Source organism: Leucopleurus acutus (genome assembly GCF_964270905.1).
Source record: "Leucopleurus acutus genome assembly, chromosome: 9".
Classification (NCBI taxonomy): domain Eukaryota; kingdom Metazoa; phylum Chordata; class Mammalia; order Artiodactyla; family Delphinidae; genus Leucopleurus; species Leucopleurus acutus.
Genome location: NC_139144.1, coordinates 106,452,685 through 106,472,674, shown reverse-complemented (window position 1 = coordinate 106,472,674; position 19,990 = coordinate 106,452,685). Strand labels below are relative to the sequence as shown.

Here is a 19,990-nt window from a genome sequence, read left to right as displayed (position 1 = left end):
CAATTCAGAACAAAACACCCCTCCCCATCTTATTTAAAGGTCTAAACTGGTCCTACCTTCTAGAAGTTCACAGTGTAAAACCAGAAAAGCCACAGGAACATAAGAGTAAATGTAAGGGGTCAGCTAACTATGGCCCATGAGCCCATCCAGCCCAACGCTTGACTTTGTCATAAAGTGCTACCAGAACACAGCCATGCCCATTGATGTAAGACTGTCTATGTTTGCTTTTGTGATAAAACAGCAGAGTTGAGTAATTCTGAGAGACAATTTGGACTATAAAACCTAAAATATTTGTTATCTGGGCCCTTCAGAGAAACAGTTGGTTAAGATCCCTGATATACACAGATTCTGTAACACACAACTATAACTGTATAAATACATGAATACAATCTGATATAGTACCAGTGAGAATGAAAGTGTATCTTATATGAATATGGCTGTTAGGTTAAAAGAAGGTGGGATGATTTTGTGAAGAACTCACTGGGTGAGAGTGAACTGAGATAAGAGGTACAGACCTTGATTATAAGGTCTCCCTGTTTGAGACCAAACATTATTTTTTAATTAGAAAAAGAAAAGTCCTACCTCTGGTTCTGTTTTTGCTTCCTCTTTAGGCCGGCCCACAGGGCTAACTGGCTTGACTTTCACATCAGCCTTCCCCTGCGCAGTCCTGGGCCCCACCCCGGGCCTCGTGGGCGGTGACGTGCTGATAATAGGCTTTACTTGAGCCCCGGCTGGTGCGGAGGAGCAGCGACTGTTACTCACTTCTATAACATGTGATGGTGCTATTGGTAATTCACGCAAATTACTGTTTCTTGGAGCAGTTGGCTGCATTTGCTGCATTGGTCGTTTGGTTACATTCTGAGAAGTTGTGTTCTATCATCACAAGAAGAAAGAAATTCTAATTACAATTGGAAACTTGGGAGAAGAAACATAAAAAGGCACCTTAGATTAAAATATTTTTAAAAATCATTCTAACTGAATACGTGACTTCTCCTTTGGGGGGCAGATACCTTCCTGTTGGTAAACATTTTTTCCCTGCATAAATGCTTTCTGCTCTACATAGTAACATACCCTTACTGATAAGGACTGGGGCTGGGAAAGGTACCATACCTGCCTACAGACAGGCTCCTCTTTATGGATATTACACCAGGTGACTTACAGGATGGGGACAAACATTTTTAACAGAATCAGCAGTGCAACAAGGACTCCCGCACAAGGAGTCAGCTGGGTTAATGGCACCACCACTGTCAATGGGTCCCCTAAATTGAAGGTAGAACAAACAAAGAACGAAGCATTAAGTTAGTGCCCTAAGAAAAAGGAGAAAGATGCCCATAGCTCTCATCGGGGAGGAGACAGTCAAGTCATGTTCACCCTGAGGATCCTTAACAGAGACCCAACGCCTAGAGGAGTGTGTAGATCTGTGAGATGGCTGGGGGAGGACTGCATTCCACGGCTGCTCAGCTCAAGACTGGGGGTGTCGTCTGCCCCTGTTCTTACAAAAGGAAGCCCAGGTTACAAAGCACCCTCTTTCCAGATCTAGAAATCCTTTCTTACTTCTTACATCATTTTAGTCTCAATGTTACTTTAAGAAACAAAGAGGCGGGTATGAAAAAACTGAGATTAAAAGCAGCTAAGTGACATGCTTGAAGCTCAAGGTCAAAAGGACCAGTGTTAAAGGGAAAACCCAACTATCTCACCTTACAGCCTGGAACTCTAACCCTGAGCCTCTTTACACGGTTAGTTATTTAATGGAGGATAAGACAGTAACCGTGACTAGTCTTTGACTTTTAAAGCGACACACATCTCCCAGTCTCTTTCAATACACGACAAGCCGCACATCTGCCGATGGTACTCGAGAGGTAACCTCACAGATCAACGCAGTCCATCCCCCACGATTAACTATAAGCTCCATGAAGGCAGGAAATGTGTCTCTCTCATTCACTGCTGTATTCCCAGGAACCAGAGTAGTGCCTAACAACAAAGGATATTCAAGAAATTCTTCCTGAATTCATTTACTTGTGCATTCACTGCCCAAGGAGATAGACAGCCACTGGCAAAGGTAGAATGATTATCACCCAAAACTACTTTCTGAAGTTATGCATCAATTACTAAGGCCATCTCGCACTACAGGAGGATCTAGACACACAAGGCCCCGCGACATAAAAGGTGCCCCCGGAAGACAGCTGAGAAACTGGACACTTACATGCCTTAGCCCCTGGCGCTGGGGGCACTGCGTCCGACTGCTGCTTGGCTGAGGCGGCCCCGTCTGCATGTGAGGCCTGAACTGGGGCTGAGCCGCGGGCATCAGGGGCGGGGGAGGAACAGAGAGGTGGTGGTGCTGGTGCGGGTGCGGGTGCGGCGGCGGCGGAGGCGGCGGCTGGTGCTGCGAAGGTGGCTGGAGCGGGGGCGGGAGCGGGGGCTGCTGCTGGGGCTGCGGGGGAGGGGGCAGAGGAGGGTGCAGGGGCCCCTTCCAAGCCAACAAGAGAGAAGCAACAGTTTATCATGTATGTACTGCTCGTGTTCCAATTCAGCCATTTCCTTAAAAACCCCAACACCAGAAAGAAGCTTCAAGTGGCACTAAAATTTCATTTTAGATTTGTTGATGAAGCTGATACTATCTTAAATGCAGTGATAAACCAAAAGCTACTACCCTGCATTTTATATTTGCCCTAAATCCTTTAGATCTTGAAATTCCAGGAATTTATCCTAAGGAAATAACTAAGGATGCGAGCAAACACAACCTCAAGGATGTTTCCTGCAGCACTGTTTCCAATACCCAAGGACTGAAACCAATAAACACGGCCAGAAATAGTGACAGCCGTAAAATGTCAACTTGTGCAGTGTTTTCAAATGCCGTAGTGAAAGAGAACTCATCACCATGAGAAGATGGTAATAACATGTTAACTGGGAAAAGAAAGCATCATGATGAGGATGCAAGCACTAAAGAGACTGAAAGACATGTGCACCCAAATGTTAGTGGTAACTGTCTCTAGATGGTGGGATGACTTCATTTCCTTTTCAAATTCCTATCTATACTTATTTCTGCAATGCAGTGATTATATATATTACATTATATTGTATTATGTATATATATTTATATACACACACACGCACACACACACACACACATTTATATATATTTTGGTTGTGCAGAGCAGCTTGTGGGATCTTAGTTCCCCGACCAGGGGTTGAACCCGCACCCTCGGCAGTGAAATCACAGAGTCCCAATTACTGGACCTCCAGGAAATTCCCAAATTATACTTTTTTAATAAAAAGAAAAAAACATTTTATCCTACTGTAACACCTTATATAATAACCATTTTCCTGTTCTTACTTTAGGTACATATTCCATGTGTTTCTAAATAATCGGTTCAAGCCCATCATCATTACATACCGTAACAGGAAACTTAAGACACAAGAAAAAACATACTGGGTAAGACAGGTATCAGACTCAAGGCAGCTGATGAAACATAAAACACCAGCAGAGGGCACTCAAATCTCTCAAATAATGAGGGAGCAGCAACGCTTTTTTTCCCCCACTACATATTGCAGAAACATAATTTGACAAAGAACCTTATTTCCTGTTAACCTTTTAAGAATCTTGCAATGATAAGCAAAGGTATTATCAAAACATGCCCTAATTTCATTAGCAATGTATAGTATATCCTTTACAAAATCTTACTACTGAGTTTTTTCATTTCCCAAAAAATGACAATCACTTTGTCCATTTCTCCTACGATTAAGGAGATAAGCAATATTGTTAAGGAAGTTGTCTTTAATAAAGAGCACATTTAAGTTGAATACCCTCGTTCTTTAAATAATCTCCACATCTTGGCAGACTAGAATAAAAATGTGAAAGGTTTTAACTTGAATTCTGAAACACAAAACCAGCCCCTGACGCCTACCTGAAGGTTAGGCTGTGTGTGGGCGGGCAGGAAGGGCTGTCCAGGGCCGGGCAGGAAGGGCTGTCGAGGAGGGATGAACGGCCGTGCTGCTGCAGACCCTGGCTGGCTGAAGTGCAGAATCCCCACTGGCCCTGGCGGCTGGAGGGCTGGCCTCACGGGCCTCTCTCTGGGGAACACAGGCTGCTGTCCTTGCTGATTAAACGCTGGTCCAGGCTGGGTGAATGGTAAGGGGCTGGGAGTGGGCACAGGGTGACCACTGCTAAGAAGCGTGGGAGGAGGTGGCGGGGGAGGGGGACTTCGCTGTTCCAGAAAGAGATGGCTCGGGAACCTTGGTTCACCTGAAACGGAAGGGCGTTGCAACGTTACTGCCCTCTGGTCACACAGAACACACACTTCACAGAAATCAGTTTTATGTACTGTCTTACTATGGACGAAAATTACAAGAGGTTGGGTGTGAATGTCTGAAAAGAATTCTACAGTTTGCCTCTTATTTCTAGACTGCTTCATTAGTCATTTTCTATAGATGATTTCCTCCTTTGTATGAAATTTTCACATTTCAGATACCAATAATGTCCAATTTTAGCATCTGAAATGACAGGCAGAAGGGCTATGGGACAAAAATCTGACACTCTTATTAACAAAATCTCCTATTGGGAGCTAAATACCGTTTAAAACATAAGCATGTTCAGGCACGTCGCCCCACGCGGCTTTGCTCTGTTACTCTGCGCCATCCTTTACCTCCTAAGAAGAAAGGGTCTCGCTCCTGGGGAGGCGGCGGGGCCCTCCACTGGTCCTGAAGAGGAAGCCGCGGGGGCTGGCTGAAGCTGTTGGGAACAGGTCCAGGTGTGTGCTGTGGGAACTCTGGAGGGCCCTGAAGCACAGCAGGAAAACAGGGTGGAAGGCAGGAAAATGAACGGTAGTTTTCAGAAAGGTGTACATGTTTTAAGTTTTCCTCTGCAAACGTCAAGGAACTTATCTCCTGAAGCCGCCACCCCTGTATATACACACACACACACATATATATATATAACCTCATGTTACAAAATAGGTGATTCTGCCATAGTGAAACAGTCAAATGTCAAAATACAGCATCTAAAAATTAATTCAATGTTTTAACAGCACTACAAAACCAGAAGAATATTAGTTTTAAGCTTACTGAAATCCATGCAATTACTGAGCTTCCTGTCCACTAATCCAAGAGACTAAATGTCTACTTTCAGTGTTCCTGACACTCTTCTCAAACATGCTATTCTTTGCTACCTTTTTCACACAACCATAAGCCACAGCTATGAAGTTGCTTTATTTCAACAGAAGAAAAAGAAACTGAATGTGTACCATAACAAAAATCAGCAATCGCTGACGAAACAGGAAAATGTGAAATGTTTAAGAAACCACATTGCTACAAAAGAAATAATAGTCAGATTCCACTGGCTAAAAATTCTGAACTCTTAAGACAGATTACCGTTTTTCAATAACTGCAGGTTACCAGTAGAACTCTACAAAGACAAATTACTTCACTTTTTAGCCAATATTTTATAATAACTTTAAATGGAGTACAATCTATAAAAATTTTGAATCACTACATTGTACACCTGAAACTAATATTGTAAATCAACTATACCTCAATTTTGAAAAATTACTTCATTTTTCAGTTGGCCTTTCAAGCATTTATGGAGATTCTTTTAAAACACCACATTTACTTAAGAAAGCCTCACAACTTTTTTTCACTTCTTTATCCAGAAATTCATTGATTATACATACTGTATCATCAAAATAATATTCATTTAATAACACCTCATTCTTTGAAGTATTTCTCAACTTTCAAAAACCACACTTCTTTCTCATAAACTTAAAATTCTAATGACTTTTCTGTCATTTTATTATGAATTAGCTGTTCTTTCTAAATGTGACATCATATTATAACACTGAAAATGCTTCTGCAAATTACATTTGCCTTCCTTCTCTCTTTAAAGGTCTGCTCTATCCACAGTGTTGTAAGAATAATGCAAAATGAACACAATAAACACCACAAACCCATATGACCACTGGCTATATAACATTAATGAAATTAGATTTACACACAAATATTACATCTTCATAAAAACACATGGTACTGAAACATATGGATCAGAAAGTTGCAAAGCTTAAATTCTTGTAGTCTGTGTCTACCAGTTTAGGTGAAATCAAGGGTATTCTCACCCCACCAGTGTTTGACATCTGACATTAGGGAACATCACTTCTCACTCTAGATAAAGGCATCAATTAAGATACAACTGAAGCAAACAACATCAGAGAAATGTTGGATTTATAACTGAGAATACATACTGTACACACTCACACTAAACCAAAAGCTTTTGACCCCTAACAAATGCATACATTTTATCGCGATGTTTATTTGAGACTTTACTAATATGATGCTTTGATATGGATATTCTTCAATATTTACTACTTTTTACTATGGTAATAATACGCTCGAAAAACACATTTCTAACAGCATCGGCTATCCGACATTGGTACTGATCACATCTGCACTAGGAGTTTCGATGGACTTGCCTTCTGTCTTTCACTGCCGCGTTCTTTCCTTGTTTTGAAACTACTCTTATTTTTATGTGAAGCCGATGAAACACGTGGTGTGCATTTGCATGGATATTTTGCCAGGTAACTTAAAAAGAACATTTATTAATGAAGTATTTCTTTATAAAATATAGCATTAGTATCCTGTGTATAGTTTTACAGGCCTTTTCCCTCATGTATACACATATTTCAAAACTTTCTGGATGATAACAAATTAGCAATCAAGGTTCAGTCATTTTTTTGGTTGTTGTTGGCTGTGCCACGTGGGATCTTAGTTCCCTGACCAGGGATCGAACCCGTGCCCCCTGCAGTGGAAGCATGGATTCTCAACCACTGGACTGCCGGAGAAGTCCCCAGTCTTTTTTTTTAATGTTTAAACCATTTTTCGTGGAGTGGCCCAGAAAATAAAATTGAAAATTGTCTGCCCTCTGGGTTGTGGCAAGGTTTGACTGGTCACGCTGCCTCCAATCCATGCAATTTGACTACATAAATTAGCAATGTTCACCTAAGTAAAACCCGGTTTCAGCTATATGGCTTGTTTCCTTAAACTAATTTGATGTATACCTGACTGTCCCTCTTCTGGAGGGGGGAACACCAAGAGGGAGTTTCAAATAGATAAATACAGAAGGGACAGATAAGATTCATTAATATCACCACAGCCTAAAACAAGCTATGGGACGTAAAAGGTAAAAGAAATCACTGAAATTTAAAATCTTTTAAAAATGAAATATATGTATTTTTCATGAGGCTTTAGCTTACAAATAGTAAAATATTAACACCTACTTGAAGACAGAAAACATTTTCAGCCTTTAAAGTGTATTAAGAAACGATAGCTCTCTTCAAATACCTGAGCTGCGATCACTTACAAGCAGGTGTATGTTAGCCTGCATCAGGTCACTAGGGCAGGGTTTGCCTGGATACGGGTTTGGTGGGGTAGATCCCAGCCAGGGAGCGAACGGCACCACGAAGCCTCAGAAAAGCCCCTTGCGTATGGAACTGCCCCACAGCAGGGGAACTGCTGCACCAGGAAAGGACTTCAGGCCCGTCCGTGTTCTGAGAATCAGGCGGCAAGCTGAAAGACCGAGTTGTGAACCTGGGCCACCGCTGGAGCAACTAGCAACCTGCAGGTCCGTCTGCTGAGCTGGGCACGGGGTGGCATCAGGACGGCGCCAGGCAGGACAGGGAGACCTGGGGGATGATGGCTTGGTGAAATGCAGGGGCTGGGACTCAGTGGGTGCTTACTTGGTGTAGTCACCTGGATTCAGTGTCAATTCTCTTGCTTCTCTGGCTGGTCTGACAGCCCTGGGGGAGCTTGGTGAGAGACTCGGGACCCGCGTAAGAACCCAGGCCGAAGCCTGAACCAAGGCTCAGGTCTGGGCACCGTCAACCAGAGCGGGAGATGATCCTTTCTACTCACAAGGATTCTCAGCCTGTGTGTGTGCAAGCCCATGCTCCTGACACACTTCCACCGCACAGCGGATAACGACGGCAGCAACTGGCACGTAATTCACACAAGTAACCTTGTGAAGCCAGCGTGAGCATCTACTTCACAGTAAGAAATAATGAGGACCCAGGCGTGACGGCAGCAGCTTCCCCCACCTGTGGCTCACGCACTGCCCGCCAGGCCCTGTGCAGAGCCCCTGACCACCTGAGCTCATGAACGCACAGCACAGTGACATGGGGGGGGGGGGGGGGCGGGCGTGTCTTACTTCACAGCCAAGGAAATCGAAACTTAGGCCATTAAATAATGTGTCCAAGGTGACACCATTCTTTTTTTTTAATCACAGATTTCAATACCCAAGAAAAACAAGTTAAAATGAGGTAGGGGAAATTTCATCCCATATGGTATAAACCTTGTCAAAATGACTAAATCTGGTTGGGCTTCCCTGGTGGTGCAGTGGTTGAGAGTCCGCCTGCCGATGCAGAGGACGTGGGTTCGTGCCCCAGTCCAGGAAGATCCCACATGCCGCGGAGCGGCTGGGCCCGTGAGCCATGGCCGCTGAGCCTGCGCATCCGGAGCCTGTGCTCCGCAACGGGAGAGGCCGCAACAGTGAGAGGCCTGCATATCGCAAAAAAAAAAAAAGACTAAATTTGGGGATTTTAAAAACCATACTTTCCCCTGACTTAGATATGAAAATGATCGTCTAGAACGTGAATTCTGGAAACCATCACATCCCATACAAACTTCCATATACTACTGATTTCTTCAGGAAATGTTCACTCTATACTTCTGTTTCAGCCAAAACGTGAGCCCTCTCGTAAGCCCGCATTATACAAGCTTCATTTTCTCCTGTCCCTCCTTCACTCTCTCACCGACCCGTCGTCCTGCAGCCACACTGTTTCAGGAGACCCTGCATGCACGTGGGCCCCAGCGCCCCGCTTCTCTACGGGATGCTGAGTACTGCTGGGTGATACTCTCCGTATGCTGAATCAGACTCACTCTAAGTTTCTATTTACTCTTTTTTAAAAAATATTTATTTATTTATTTATTTTTGGATGTGTTAGGTCTTCGTTGCTGCGCGCTGGCTTTCTCTGGGGGCTACGCTCTTCGTTGCGCTGCGCGCGCTTCTCATTGCAGTGGCTTCTCCTGTTGCAGAGCAGAGGCTCTAGGCTCGCAGGCTTCAGCAGTTGTGGCGCACGGGCCCTAGAGCGCAGGCTCAGTAGTTGTGGCACACAGGCTTAGCTGCTCCGCGGCATGTGGGATCTTCCCGGACCAGGGCTCGAACCCGTGTCCCCTGTGTTGGCAGGCAGATTCTTAACCACTGCGCCACCAGGGAAGCCGAGTTTCTATTTACTCTTAACGGGCCCAGCAAGGTCCCTCACAGTTTCCCCTCCTCCTGGTCAGCCCTCCCACTGCCCAGGACATTCTCCCTTCTCTGAGCATCTTCTAGTCCCTCAGCCTCCTGACCTGCCCTCTCTCACCCTCCTACCAGGTAAGATGCTTCCTACCCACCCCCCGTCAGGAGTCCCCCTCCCCTCTCCCCCCGCCCCCCACCCCCGGGGCCAACAGTGCTCTCTGCATTCTCGCTTCCTTTCTGTCCCCTCCACTTTCATTCAGCTACAACTACAGAGAATTTTCTGGCATGAATCATGTGTTTGTTGCTAATTTTTAGCAGCAGTCTATTTGTTAAAAATTTTAATTCTCATTCTATTACTGCATTTGGTCAGATTTTTCACTTAAAAGATAGGAACAGTATGCTGAATTATAACAGCAATTGAAATACACTACTAATTTGTTGACAAGCTTTCAATCTGAACTACAGTCAGCATACTTCAGGACTCATAAACTCATTAGCTGTATCAGTCACCACTATGCTAACAAGCTGACAAAAAAGGACAGACACAGGGAGAAAGGAAGACGGGAAGAGTAAAACGCATTTTCTGAGAAAGAGGGAAAGTCCTTTGGGGCTATTTCCACTTAGCCCTTCAGTACTGTGTTGTATGAATAGCTAGAAAGCAGCATCACTCATTGTGGGAACTTTTACTACCTTACGAACGTTTCGCCGATTCCCATAAGGGGTAAAGCAAAACTTAACCTCTGTTGTTCAGAACCACTGTGATCACAGGCCCCAGTCCAGCACTGCTCCCGCACCCCAGCTCGGCCCACTTCCACTTCTGTCCGGTGTGGGTCACTGCAGGACACATGGGGTTTTGCACAGTATTGACATCGGCACTGCCAGTACCTAGAAGGCAGAACTCAGCCCCATAAGAATGACTCCAGAACTGCTCCTTCACTCAGCTTCATGGAAGCCAGGGAGTGACAGACTCTCTTTGTCTTACTTCCCTGATTCTGCTCACAACTGGAAGAAGCCTGGAAAAGCTTCCTGACTTTTCTGTCTTGACTAATAAACACAGCTTTCTTCATTATTTAACATGTGAAGCCCCGATATTTATTACCACTTTTCTTAGCAGGCTCGCATCATGCCGGGAAAGTACTCGGTTTCTTCTGAAATCTGTAGTTATTTGTAAATTCCATGAGTGCATTTTAGTGCCACAAGCCTCGCCCTCTGCTGATGAAGCTCTGACCGGCACTGGTCACGTGGCTGCTGCAACAGGGCTCTTTATAACCTTCTTTTCCTCCTTCCATTAGACAGTTAATTTCAAGTCCGCCCAAAGATAGGTTTTCTCATTACAGATAAGGCAAAATGTAAGTGGAAAAGTAGACTGGCTTCCCTCCACCGTAAGTAGAAAGTCTGATAAATTTTGATTTTTACTTTGCCACAGGCTGAGATCAGGTAAAGTATTCGCCCCTTAGCCCCTTCATCCTTTTCTAAAAGGAAGTAGGGGGCTTCCCTGGTGGCACAGTGGTTAGGAATTCGCCTGCCAATGCAGGGGACACGGGTTCAAGCTCTGGTCCAGGAATATCCCACATGCTGCGGAGCAACTAAGCCCATGCGCCACAACTACTGGGCCTGCGCTCTAGAGCCTGCAAGCCACAACTACGGAGCCCACGAGCCACAACTACTGAGCTTGCACGCCTAGAACGCATGCTCCGCAACAAGAGAAGCCACCGCAACAAGAAGCCCGTGCACGGCAACGAAGAGTAGCTCCCGCTCACTACAACTAGAGAAAGCCCGTGCACAGCAACGAAGACCCAACACAGCCAAAAATAAATTAATTTTTTTTAAAAGTTAAAAAAAAAAGTCACTGAGTTACAAGAACAAACTCAAAGAGAGACTGATAATTTCAAGCTGCCTGAGAACTAGGTACATTACTTCTTGGGTCTCTAAGCACTTTCAGATTTCCTGGGAGATTATATTGAATATTCCTAACTTCTAAAGACATTTTTTGGTATTAAACTGAAGATACATTGGGATCATAAATCTTGCCCCCTCTGGAATTTTAATATTATGATTTTCATCTCTTCCCCAAACCTTCTTCCCTTTTACTAATCATCCATGTGCTAACTGCATATACACAGGCATTCAAGTGTCAGCAATACTGAACAAAGCCCCGGAATTCTTTCTCCATCAGTAATATTTAACTAGAACTTTATTCCTACTTCCAAATGACCCTCTATTATATAATATACAGTATATTATATTGATATAATTATAATACAGTTACAATTAATAAATATATCAGCTTCTGACAATTAACGTGTTTCCTTGTAAGGTGAAAGACAAATCAGCACAGGTCTCCTTCCTGTGCTCTCATTCTGAGTTCAAACCAGAAAGCCTTCACAGAATAGGTATTACCAAGTCCTAGTAATTTTACCTCCTAAATCTCCCTCAAGTCCACCCCCGCCTCTCTCTACCCTTCACCCACAGAGCCATGAGGGCCGAGACCACGACTGCTTCATTCACCAGTGCACTTCCACGCTCGGCACACAGCTGGGCACAAAGACGCCCATAACACGTAAGGCACGGATGAACTGCCGTACTCCAAGGTGAGGGGAGCCAGGCCCCACATCTAATGGAGAATGCCACAGCACGCCCAGCAACCGGCTGCCCAGGAAGCACACGGTCAGGCAGCGGCTGAAAGCCCCAGGAAGCAAGCAGAGGAGGGTGGACTGTGCTGCCCAGGGCACCAGCGACCAGCCCCAAGGCCACGAGCCGAGCGGACTCGGAGCACAGACAGGGCAGCAGCACCAGGGAGCAGGCAAGACCAACAGAGCCGGACTCTGCAACCTAATGACTGTAGGAGGGAATTTGCTGCAACTTGTCCTGTAATGACGTAATATAATTAGACAGGAAAGGTGACATGAACCTGGAGACTCTCATCCTCACCCTATGACCACGTCCCTAATTGTAGAGAAGAGGGCTGTTCCCTGAAGAATGAAACTGAAGTGGATAGTGGGTAGGGTATACTTCTAGCACTGCTGTTAAGGAACACAGCCCAGGCCAGTGTCCCCACCTTGCCTGTAGATCCAACTGAAGAACAATGCACCTGTAACATGAATGAAGCCAATACGGCCTCATGACCAAGCTCCTGGCAGATGGCGTGTGAGCAGAAGTGATGTGGGCTGGTTCCAGGCCCGGTTACTGAAAGACAACCTCCCGTGAATAATCTTCCCTCTTTCCCCACCTGCCAGAGGGTGGAGAGAGAGGGCCAGAGGAAGATGCCCAGAGGGTGATCTGAGCAAGAAATAGGCATCCCGGTGGCGCTGTGAAGTCAGTCCACTCTGGCTGATACTCCCACGCTGGACGCTCTGGGGCCAACGCCGAGTCTCCTTCACTGGGCCAGCACCACATGCCCCAGGTGCTGCAAATGCCGTCCTTCGCCAAGGACTGCCTGACATGGCCACGCACTCTGCCCTCTGCCCCAGGATGGACAACTTAACGCCCCAAAGCCCTACCCTCTGGGGATCAGGGCAGGGCTGGGGACTTTCACCTGAAACCACACCTTACCCTGGGGGCTCCGCCTCCTTCCTATCCTGCATCCCCTGCGCCCTTACCTAGTCCTGGCACCCCAAATGCCCCTCCCGGGCCCTGCTGCTGCCCACCTAAGGCTCAACCCACACTGCTGCTGCTGCTGCCAATTCTGCAGAGAGCGCCTCTGCTATCTCCCTCAATCCTGCCAACAGCCCTACGAGGGAGCTATTGTGCTCACAGAAATCTTTTGAGCACTTAAATCACCTGCACAAAGCACAAGGTTAGAAAGCACAGGTCACCTATGGCCAGAGCACGGAACTCGGACCCACCGTGCTATCTACTGCTTGCTGCGAACAGCAAACGGCAGGGACTTACTTTCACATCCCCTTATCTGTCTCAGTGTCTTACAATCACATATGTATATGTAAGTGCGTGAGAGTGTGTGTGCGCTTTAGAGTTAAGAAAACCAGTTAAATACTAAATCCAGTCAAGTCAGACAGCCATGGACATTCCACTGGCCTGAATGGCTAATACAAATGAGCAGCTCTTATCTGATCAACCTGAGAGACTGATAAAGGAGGGAGGACCAGAGATGCTATCTACAGCTTAGAAAGAAATAGCTGACTCAAGCTGAGTAAACAAGGAAATTTCTGGCTTTGGAAGTTGGCTCAATAGAATAAGAATGGAAAAAGAGGGGTTTTGTGGGCTTAACCTTGAAACTAAGTGACACTAGCAAGGTGTGGGAACCTGGGACAGCCAGGTGGAAGGCAGCGGGTGCCAGCTAAGATCACGGCAGCTAACCCGCAGGCCCCCAAGAAGCTGAAAGCCACCCTGAGGTGTACAAATGAGGGAGGCCGACACTGGCAAAGAGACAGCTTTAATGATAAACGCATCATATCCAACGAGGAAGAAGCCCGTTTCCAAGAGGGCAAACGCCTACGTAAGAGGATTAGAAAGAAGAGGGCAGATAATACAAGATATTATTCTGAAAGAAAGACAATGGCTGATACATGAAATAAACCACAGTGACAAGGGCTACTTCTCTGGCAATGTCAGACCATGCCGGACACTAGGGAGAAACCATCTGGGAAGATAAGCGGGCCCCTAGTTGCCTCCATTTGCCTCAATGGATAACAGAACTTGAGAGTCTTGAATATGTAAACAAACTGAAAAATTTTCCGCTTTAAGGTCCTAGAAGCCGCTTGCTGACTGCTGTCAGTATTGGCTTTATGAAGTAAACACTTAACAGATAGGAGGTATCATTAAGCTCACAGTACCATTTTTCCTCATTGTCTTCTGTTCTGTTTGGAACACAGATGTCACTTTCTTTTTCTCGATTTACACAACTTAAGTTCTGACCACAAGTTTTAGCCACATGGAAAAGACTTCTCATTGCTTATCTAGTATAAATTCTCACTTCCTCCTTAGTAACGGAAGGACAACACTGTGCCCAGCTAGAAGACCACCGACCCCAGCCTGGGACAAGGCAAGCTGGCACAGCTGGACAGGGGCTCCGGGAAGGCTCACTAGGGGCTGCCTGACCCTCCTCCTCTTTCAGCCTGAAACTTGGGTAGGGGAAAAAAACGGATCTCTGGTAACAACACAGAACTGCTATACCCACCCAGAAGAACTTTATTTTTATGCAAAGAATAGGACACTCAGTTTGTTAACTCCCTGTTAACTGAGTTTTGCGTTACCTGCAGCCTCATTCACATCCTGACTGATAAACCAAGTTTCCTTCATAAATACAGTGCAAGAATCAGGCAGAACCAGTAACCTTTCCTTTAAGGGATGAAGAAACTCAGGTTTACAGAGTTAAACAATTTTCCAAAGTTACACTGACTTGTGGTCTATAAATGCTCTTTCTCCCCTCGCGCACTGCTTCCGCTGCGGCCAGCCTGTCCTCTGGTAATGCTGAATAAACGGCCGTTCCTGAGTCTGGCGTTCACTACCTAAATTCTCTTGATGCGATCATTCATGTAATAGCACCTGCCATTTCACAAGTAGAAAGGATAATAAATGACCAACTCGCTCTAGAAAATGAAGAACTATTTTAAGACTGTTAGTGAGCTGTAAATACCTCACTTAACAGAACTTTTAGGACTACCGTAATTCTGCCTTTTGAAAGAAAAAGCTAGCATAATCCTTTCAAATAACTGCTCTGTTTTGCTTTTTTTTGCTTTATCCCTTTAAAAGTCCAAGGTAAGAAATTATCATTCTCCCATATAATTCTTATACAAATTGTACTCTCTTTTTTGCATCTCTTGTTAATTATGTGATGTTATCTATGTTAATCCTATTCAGGAAGAACTGATAACTTCAGTTACAAAAAAAGAAAGATGAAAACTTTGCATAAATTGCTTAGCACAAAGTTAATCGTATAATGCAAAGAATAAAGAGGCTCTAACAGCTATTATGTGACTTATCAGCTTCCCTGAAAGGGTCAGTTGGTATATTTTAATAAGACTAATTGAATACCTTAACAATGTCATTGAAACTTCATGAATCTTTCAATAAATTACAGCCTCCGCTACAACATGTTTTCATTTATTAATCTCACTTAAAATGCAAAGAACTATATAAGAAACCAATAGACACTTGAGAATGCCTCTCAGTTAATTCTGATTAAATGATGGGTTAAGTGCAAAGAATCAAGACCACTAGTGACCCCCAACGTAATTAGAATTACAGCCCGTTGTCACAACGTTAATCCTCTTATTTCAGTATTTTCCATAGATTTTTTTCTTTCAGGTTATGCCTTGTTTAAATACCTACATTCATTTTCCTAGAAGGTACTTGTGTATTTGCAGATGCATTCTTAACATTCTGAAGCACCATATACCCAGCAGCAAGCGCTAGGTTTCACACTGGAGGTGGTGGGGGAGAGAGGAGGACACCACATGAACTTAAGTACGCTAGGGTATTTAAGGTTACTGCTTCAAGCGGTGAAGCTAGAGCAGGCACTGCAAGTTATAACACTGTTACTTTAGTACAAAATACTGTTTCTGATGAACCTACTGAAGACTGTTTACACTTTTTCATAAATCAAACAACCTTTTATCCCTATACCTCGCCCCCCCCACTCCCCTCCGGAAACAAGCTCACCCAACGTCAGGCCCTACCGTGGTAAACTTCTCCACCTCAGCACTCCTGACAGCCACAATCTTACAGTTATGATGCATCTTACCAGATCCAATTATTTTTACCCAGTTTACTGAGGTGCATTTTAATATTCAGAGAGAAAGGGAGAAGGTTCAGCACAATTAAGAGACTCAGGTCGCCTTGCTTCAAATCCTACCTCCTGCACCCAGCTATGTGAACTTGAGCGATTTCATCTTTCCAAGACTCAAAGTTTCCCTATCTGTAAAGTGGAGAAAATGGTACCTTCATGAGGTTGTTGAACACAAGCTTTGAGCAAAATCTGGAATATTGTAATCACTCAATAATGTTCTTCATTTCCCACTGGTCGTCAATAGTATATGCTCTAGGAAGATGGTATTTCCTCATTCAATGAAGGACTAAGAAAGCAAAGCAGCGGTATCAGCTCTATCGACTGAAAGCACACAGTCTGTCTCAAAATTCTCATCTCAATATACCTACCGTATGACCCACAATCCCCACCTCCCAACTATTCGCTGACAGCTATGACCAGAAAAAATTCCAATGTCCAAATGGTGACTGGGCAGACAAACTGGGCTATATGTGCACAATGGAATAATGCTGGTCAATAAGAAAGGACAAACCACTGGCAGGGGCGACAAAAGGGATGGTCTAGCCTCAAATACACTGTGCTGGGAGCACGAGGCCAGGCTCGAAATGAAGCATGCCATGTGGTTCCATTCATGCGCCACAATTTGAGGAGCAGAAAGCAGATCACTGGCTGCCAGGGGCTGGGGTGGGGAAAGGGCTGCCCGCAAAGGGGCAGCACAAGGAAGTCTTCTGGGGAGACGGGACTGTTCTCCATCTTAATTGTGGTGATTACACAACCGTATGTATTTGTTAAAAATCAGAGTGTACGTCAAAAGGACAAAATTTTTAAAGTTTAAAAAAATTCACATCTTTTGGAAGAAGTGCTTTCAGGTGCTTTCAAATAAAATAGGGCCACTTTCAAAGTTTAAACAGAACTATGGATCTTCAAGGACTCCTGGAAAAATAAACATTAAAAAAAAATTGGTGTGCTTTGCAGGACAAATCAGTAAAAACAGGACAGAGATTTTCTTGGCATGGAAGGAGTTCTAAGACTTTGAGACTTTGTGTTATTGTCAACATTTCATTGGCTGAGTTATTAAATTACAGATGGGCAAGTCATACTCAAAGTTCAAGTCTACTATACAATGAATGGCACTATGTATCTGGGAGGATTTATGAAAGGTATTCAATTCAATGTAACAGTTTTACTTAGCCAAAAATGAAACAAAATAGTGCATCACACTTTTACAATGCAGTTTTTACACTGTGACTTAATGGCTGGACTTTATGATCTCAATGAGTATTCCCTGGCCTTCGAGTTATTGGTGTGGATGCCCACCACCCTCTCTCCACCCAACGCACACAACACTTGCTGACAGGACAGCAAGTCAACAGGGCACTGAATTTTATAACCACCATATTTAATAGCTGTTACCACAGTGCTTAGCTGCTCCTGTTACTGCTGCAGATGGGAATGCACTGATATGATTAAATCTGATGGTATGATAATGTATGGTAATCATGATTAATCAGAAACCCACTAGCAAATGGAGGATGTTGGGTATTATGTCACCTGCATTTTAAAACGCATTCTCTTGCTGCAAGCCTGACAATGTTTGACAGGGGGAAGGACCTCCTCCCACATTCACCTGCTACTACTCAGAGATCTGGTAAGAGAAAATGCCCAGCATTTCTTACCCATCTTAAGTGCTAATAATTACAAGGCATTGCAGGCAAGTTGTAAAAACAAGGGTTCAAAAGAAAGACTTCTTTTTCCTAGACGGAACAAAGTCTGGACTCACATCTGCAAGGGCTATAATCAGAGAGAAATGTAATTTGATGCAGCAGTCTCATCAAACATGATTTGCATGAAATGCCATATAAAATACATCCAAGAAGTGTCAATCACCACCACCTGATACCATGCATCCGCGTTACATGGAAACACAGTGCAGTCAGACCTACCTGTGAGGTGCTATAACTACACAGTAAACACAAATGGAAATCTCATTTATCGGGTCTACCTAATAAGGTAATCACTAAGGAGACTAATTTAAACTTAGTATGGTAGTCTTTTTTAAACATAATATTTAGTTTTCATTTAAACAAAGATCACTAGGAAATTATTCAGTAGCCAAATTACTCAGTATTTAATTGGCTACCCTGAAATAGCAGCATTTACCAGAAACACCAATGCAAAGTGAATGACTAAATAGTTTTAAAATAGCCTAGGTCAAGAATCTTCACAATGTGAGTTACCTGAAATTCATATGTATGCTTACCTGACACTGAAAACACTTTAAAAGTATTATTAATCAACACTTCAGAGTTGCTTTTTCAAGTGGACAAAGTTTAAAAACAACAAACATCTCTTTGAGGACAAATACATAACTGGATAGCCATACTTATGGATAAGGAAAGGACTTAAAACTTTAATGACAAAAACATCAGGAACAGCCTTGTGGAAAGAGAGATCTATTAAACTAATATGTCAACAAAGAACATGGAACTGAAAACAGAATTCAGATAGACACAAAAACAGAAGCTGACTTGCAGAAAGGTAAACTAGTCTCCCCATCCTCGCTCCCTTGCAAAAACAAAAGAAAAAAGAGGGCTTCCCTGGTGGCACCGTGGTTAAGAATCCACCTGCCAATGCAGGGGACATGGGTTTGATCCCTGATCTGGGAAGATCCCATATGCCACGGAGCAGCTAAGCCCGTGCGCCACAACTACCGAGCCCACGTGCCACAACTACTGAAGCCCGTGCGCCTAAAGCCCGTGCTCCACAACAAGAGAAGCTGCCGCAATGAGAAGCCCGCGCGCCGCAACGAAGAGCAGCCCCCGCTTGCCGCAACTAGAGAAAGCCCGTGCAAAGCAACGAAGACCCAATGCAGCCAAAAATGAAGAAATAATTTATTTTTAAAACACACACACACACACACACACACACACGAAAAAACCACAAGTGTCCTGTGAAATCACACTAAAAGGTCGTGGCATGAAAAAAATGCTTCAGGAGTGGACTGCGGGCAAGTAGGCGGCTAGATGGCAGGATGGGGCAGAAGAGAAGGAGCTGAAATGGAGGAAGGACGAACAGTCACTCGATGGCCCCCTGATCTCCTGAGGCACATGCTTCCTTCCTGTGCCAATCTGCTCTTGCAAGTAGTCGCTATTTCTAAGGTACATTTTACATTCAGCAGATTAATATTCTGATATGAAAATAAGCATGAAAAAGATTCATTCTCTGATATGCTTGCTATCAACTGAGACATACTTACGATTCCAAAAAAGATTCATAACTCTGATATGAAAAATTAAAATAGTCCTGGGAATAAAAGCTTAAGTGAGAAGAAAGCACTAATGGCTATATCTGTAACTAAAATTAAATACGTGAATCTAATTTTTAGAAACATAAATTACAAAGCACTTCACTAAATTCCATAAACAAAGGAAGAAGGGGGAAAAAAATCCCATCTGGATGCAAAGACTAACATGACAAAAGAAGTGCTGGCAGTGAGCTTAAAAGCTTAAGCAGTATTTTCTAAAATGATCAAAAATAAGGAATCCTTTTCTTATGATATTTATTACTTTGACATTCAAACTTTTGTTTCAGAAACTGTTTATTCAATTCTGTAAATAGAATTCATTAACAGGAAATAAAAATATTAGTATTGCTACATTAAGCATAGCCTAGAATACCATATTTTGGTCTAAGATTGTGATTTTAAAAAATAACTGAATAATTCTGTAAAAAAAATTGTGTTTCATATTAGGTTGTCTAGAGTCCTCTGTGATTGTTTAATTAAAAAACTGGATGTGTTATCACTTAGTACAATTTCTAGGCATACTAGTTCTCAAGTTTTCTTACTAGTTCTTACAATTTCTAGGCATATTAGTTCTCAAGTTTTCATACTAGTTCTCAAGTTTTCACAAAATTGCCAAACAAACTGGACCATTAACAAAGTAAAGTTTACCAGTGTTGGGGAAGAGAAGGAATATCTTAGCATT

The 19,990-nt window shown here is 43.7% G+C and overlaps 1 protein-coding gene across 1 annotated transcript in view; it reads right to left on the bottom strand.

Moving 5' to 3' along the window:
• Window positions 1-19,990, bottom strand: part of RBM33 (RNA binding motif protein 33) — a 111,128-nt gene that overhangs the window by 30,374 nt on the left and 60,764 nt on the right. Inside the window, exons 10-13 of the mRNA XM_082846999.1 lie at window positions 4,644-4,776; window positions 3,906-4,243; window positions 2,204-2,467; window positions 583-873 (exon numbers count right to left, since the gene is read on the bottom strand). Coding sequence (XP_082703125.1) covers window positions 583-873; window positions 2,204-2,467; window positions 3,906-4,243; window positions 4,644-4,776 — 1,026 coding nt within the window. The remainder of the gene's footprint in view (window positions 1-582; window positions 874-2,203; window positions 2,468-3,905; window positions 4,244-4,643; window positions 4,777-19,990) is intronic.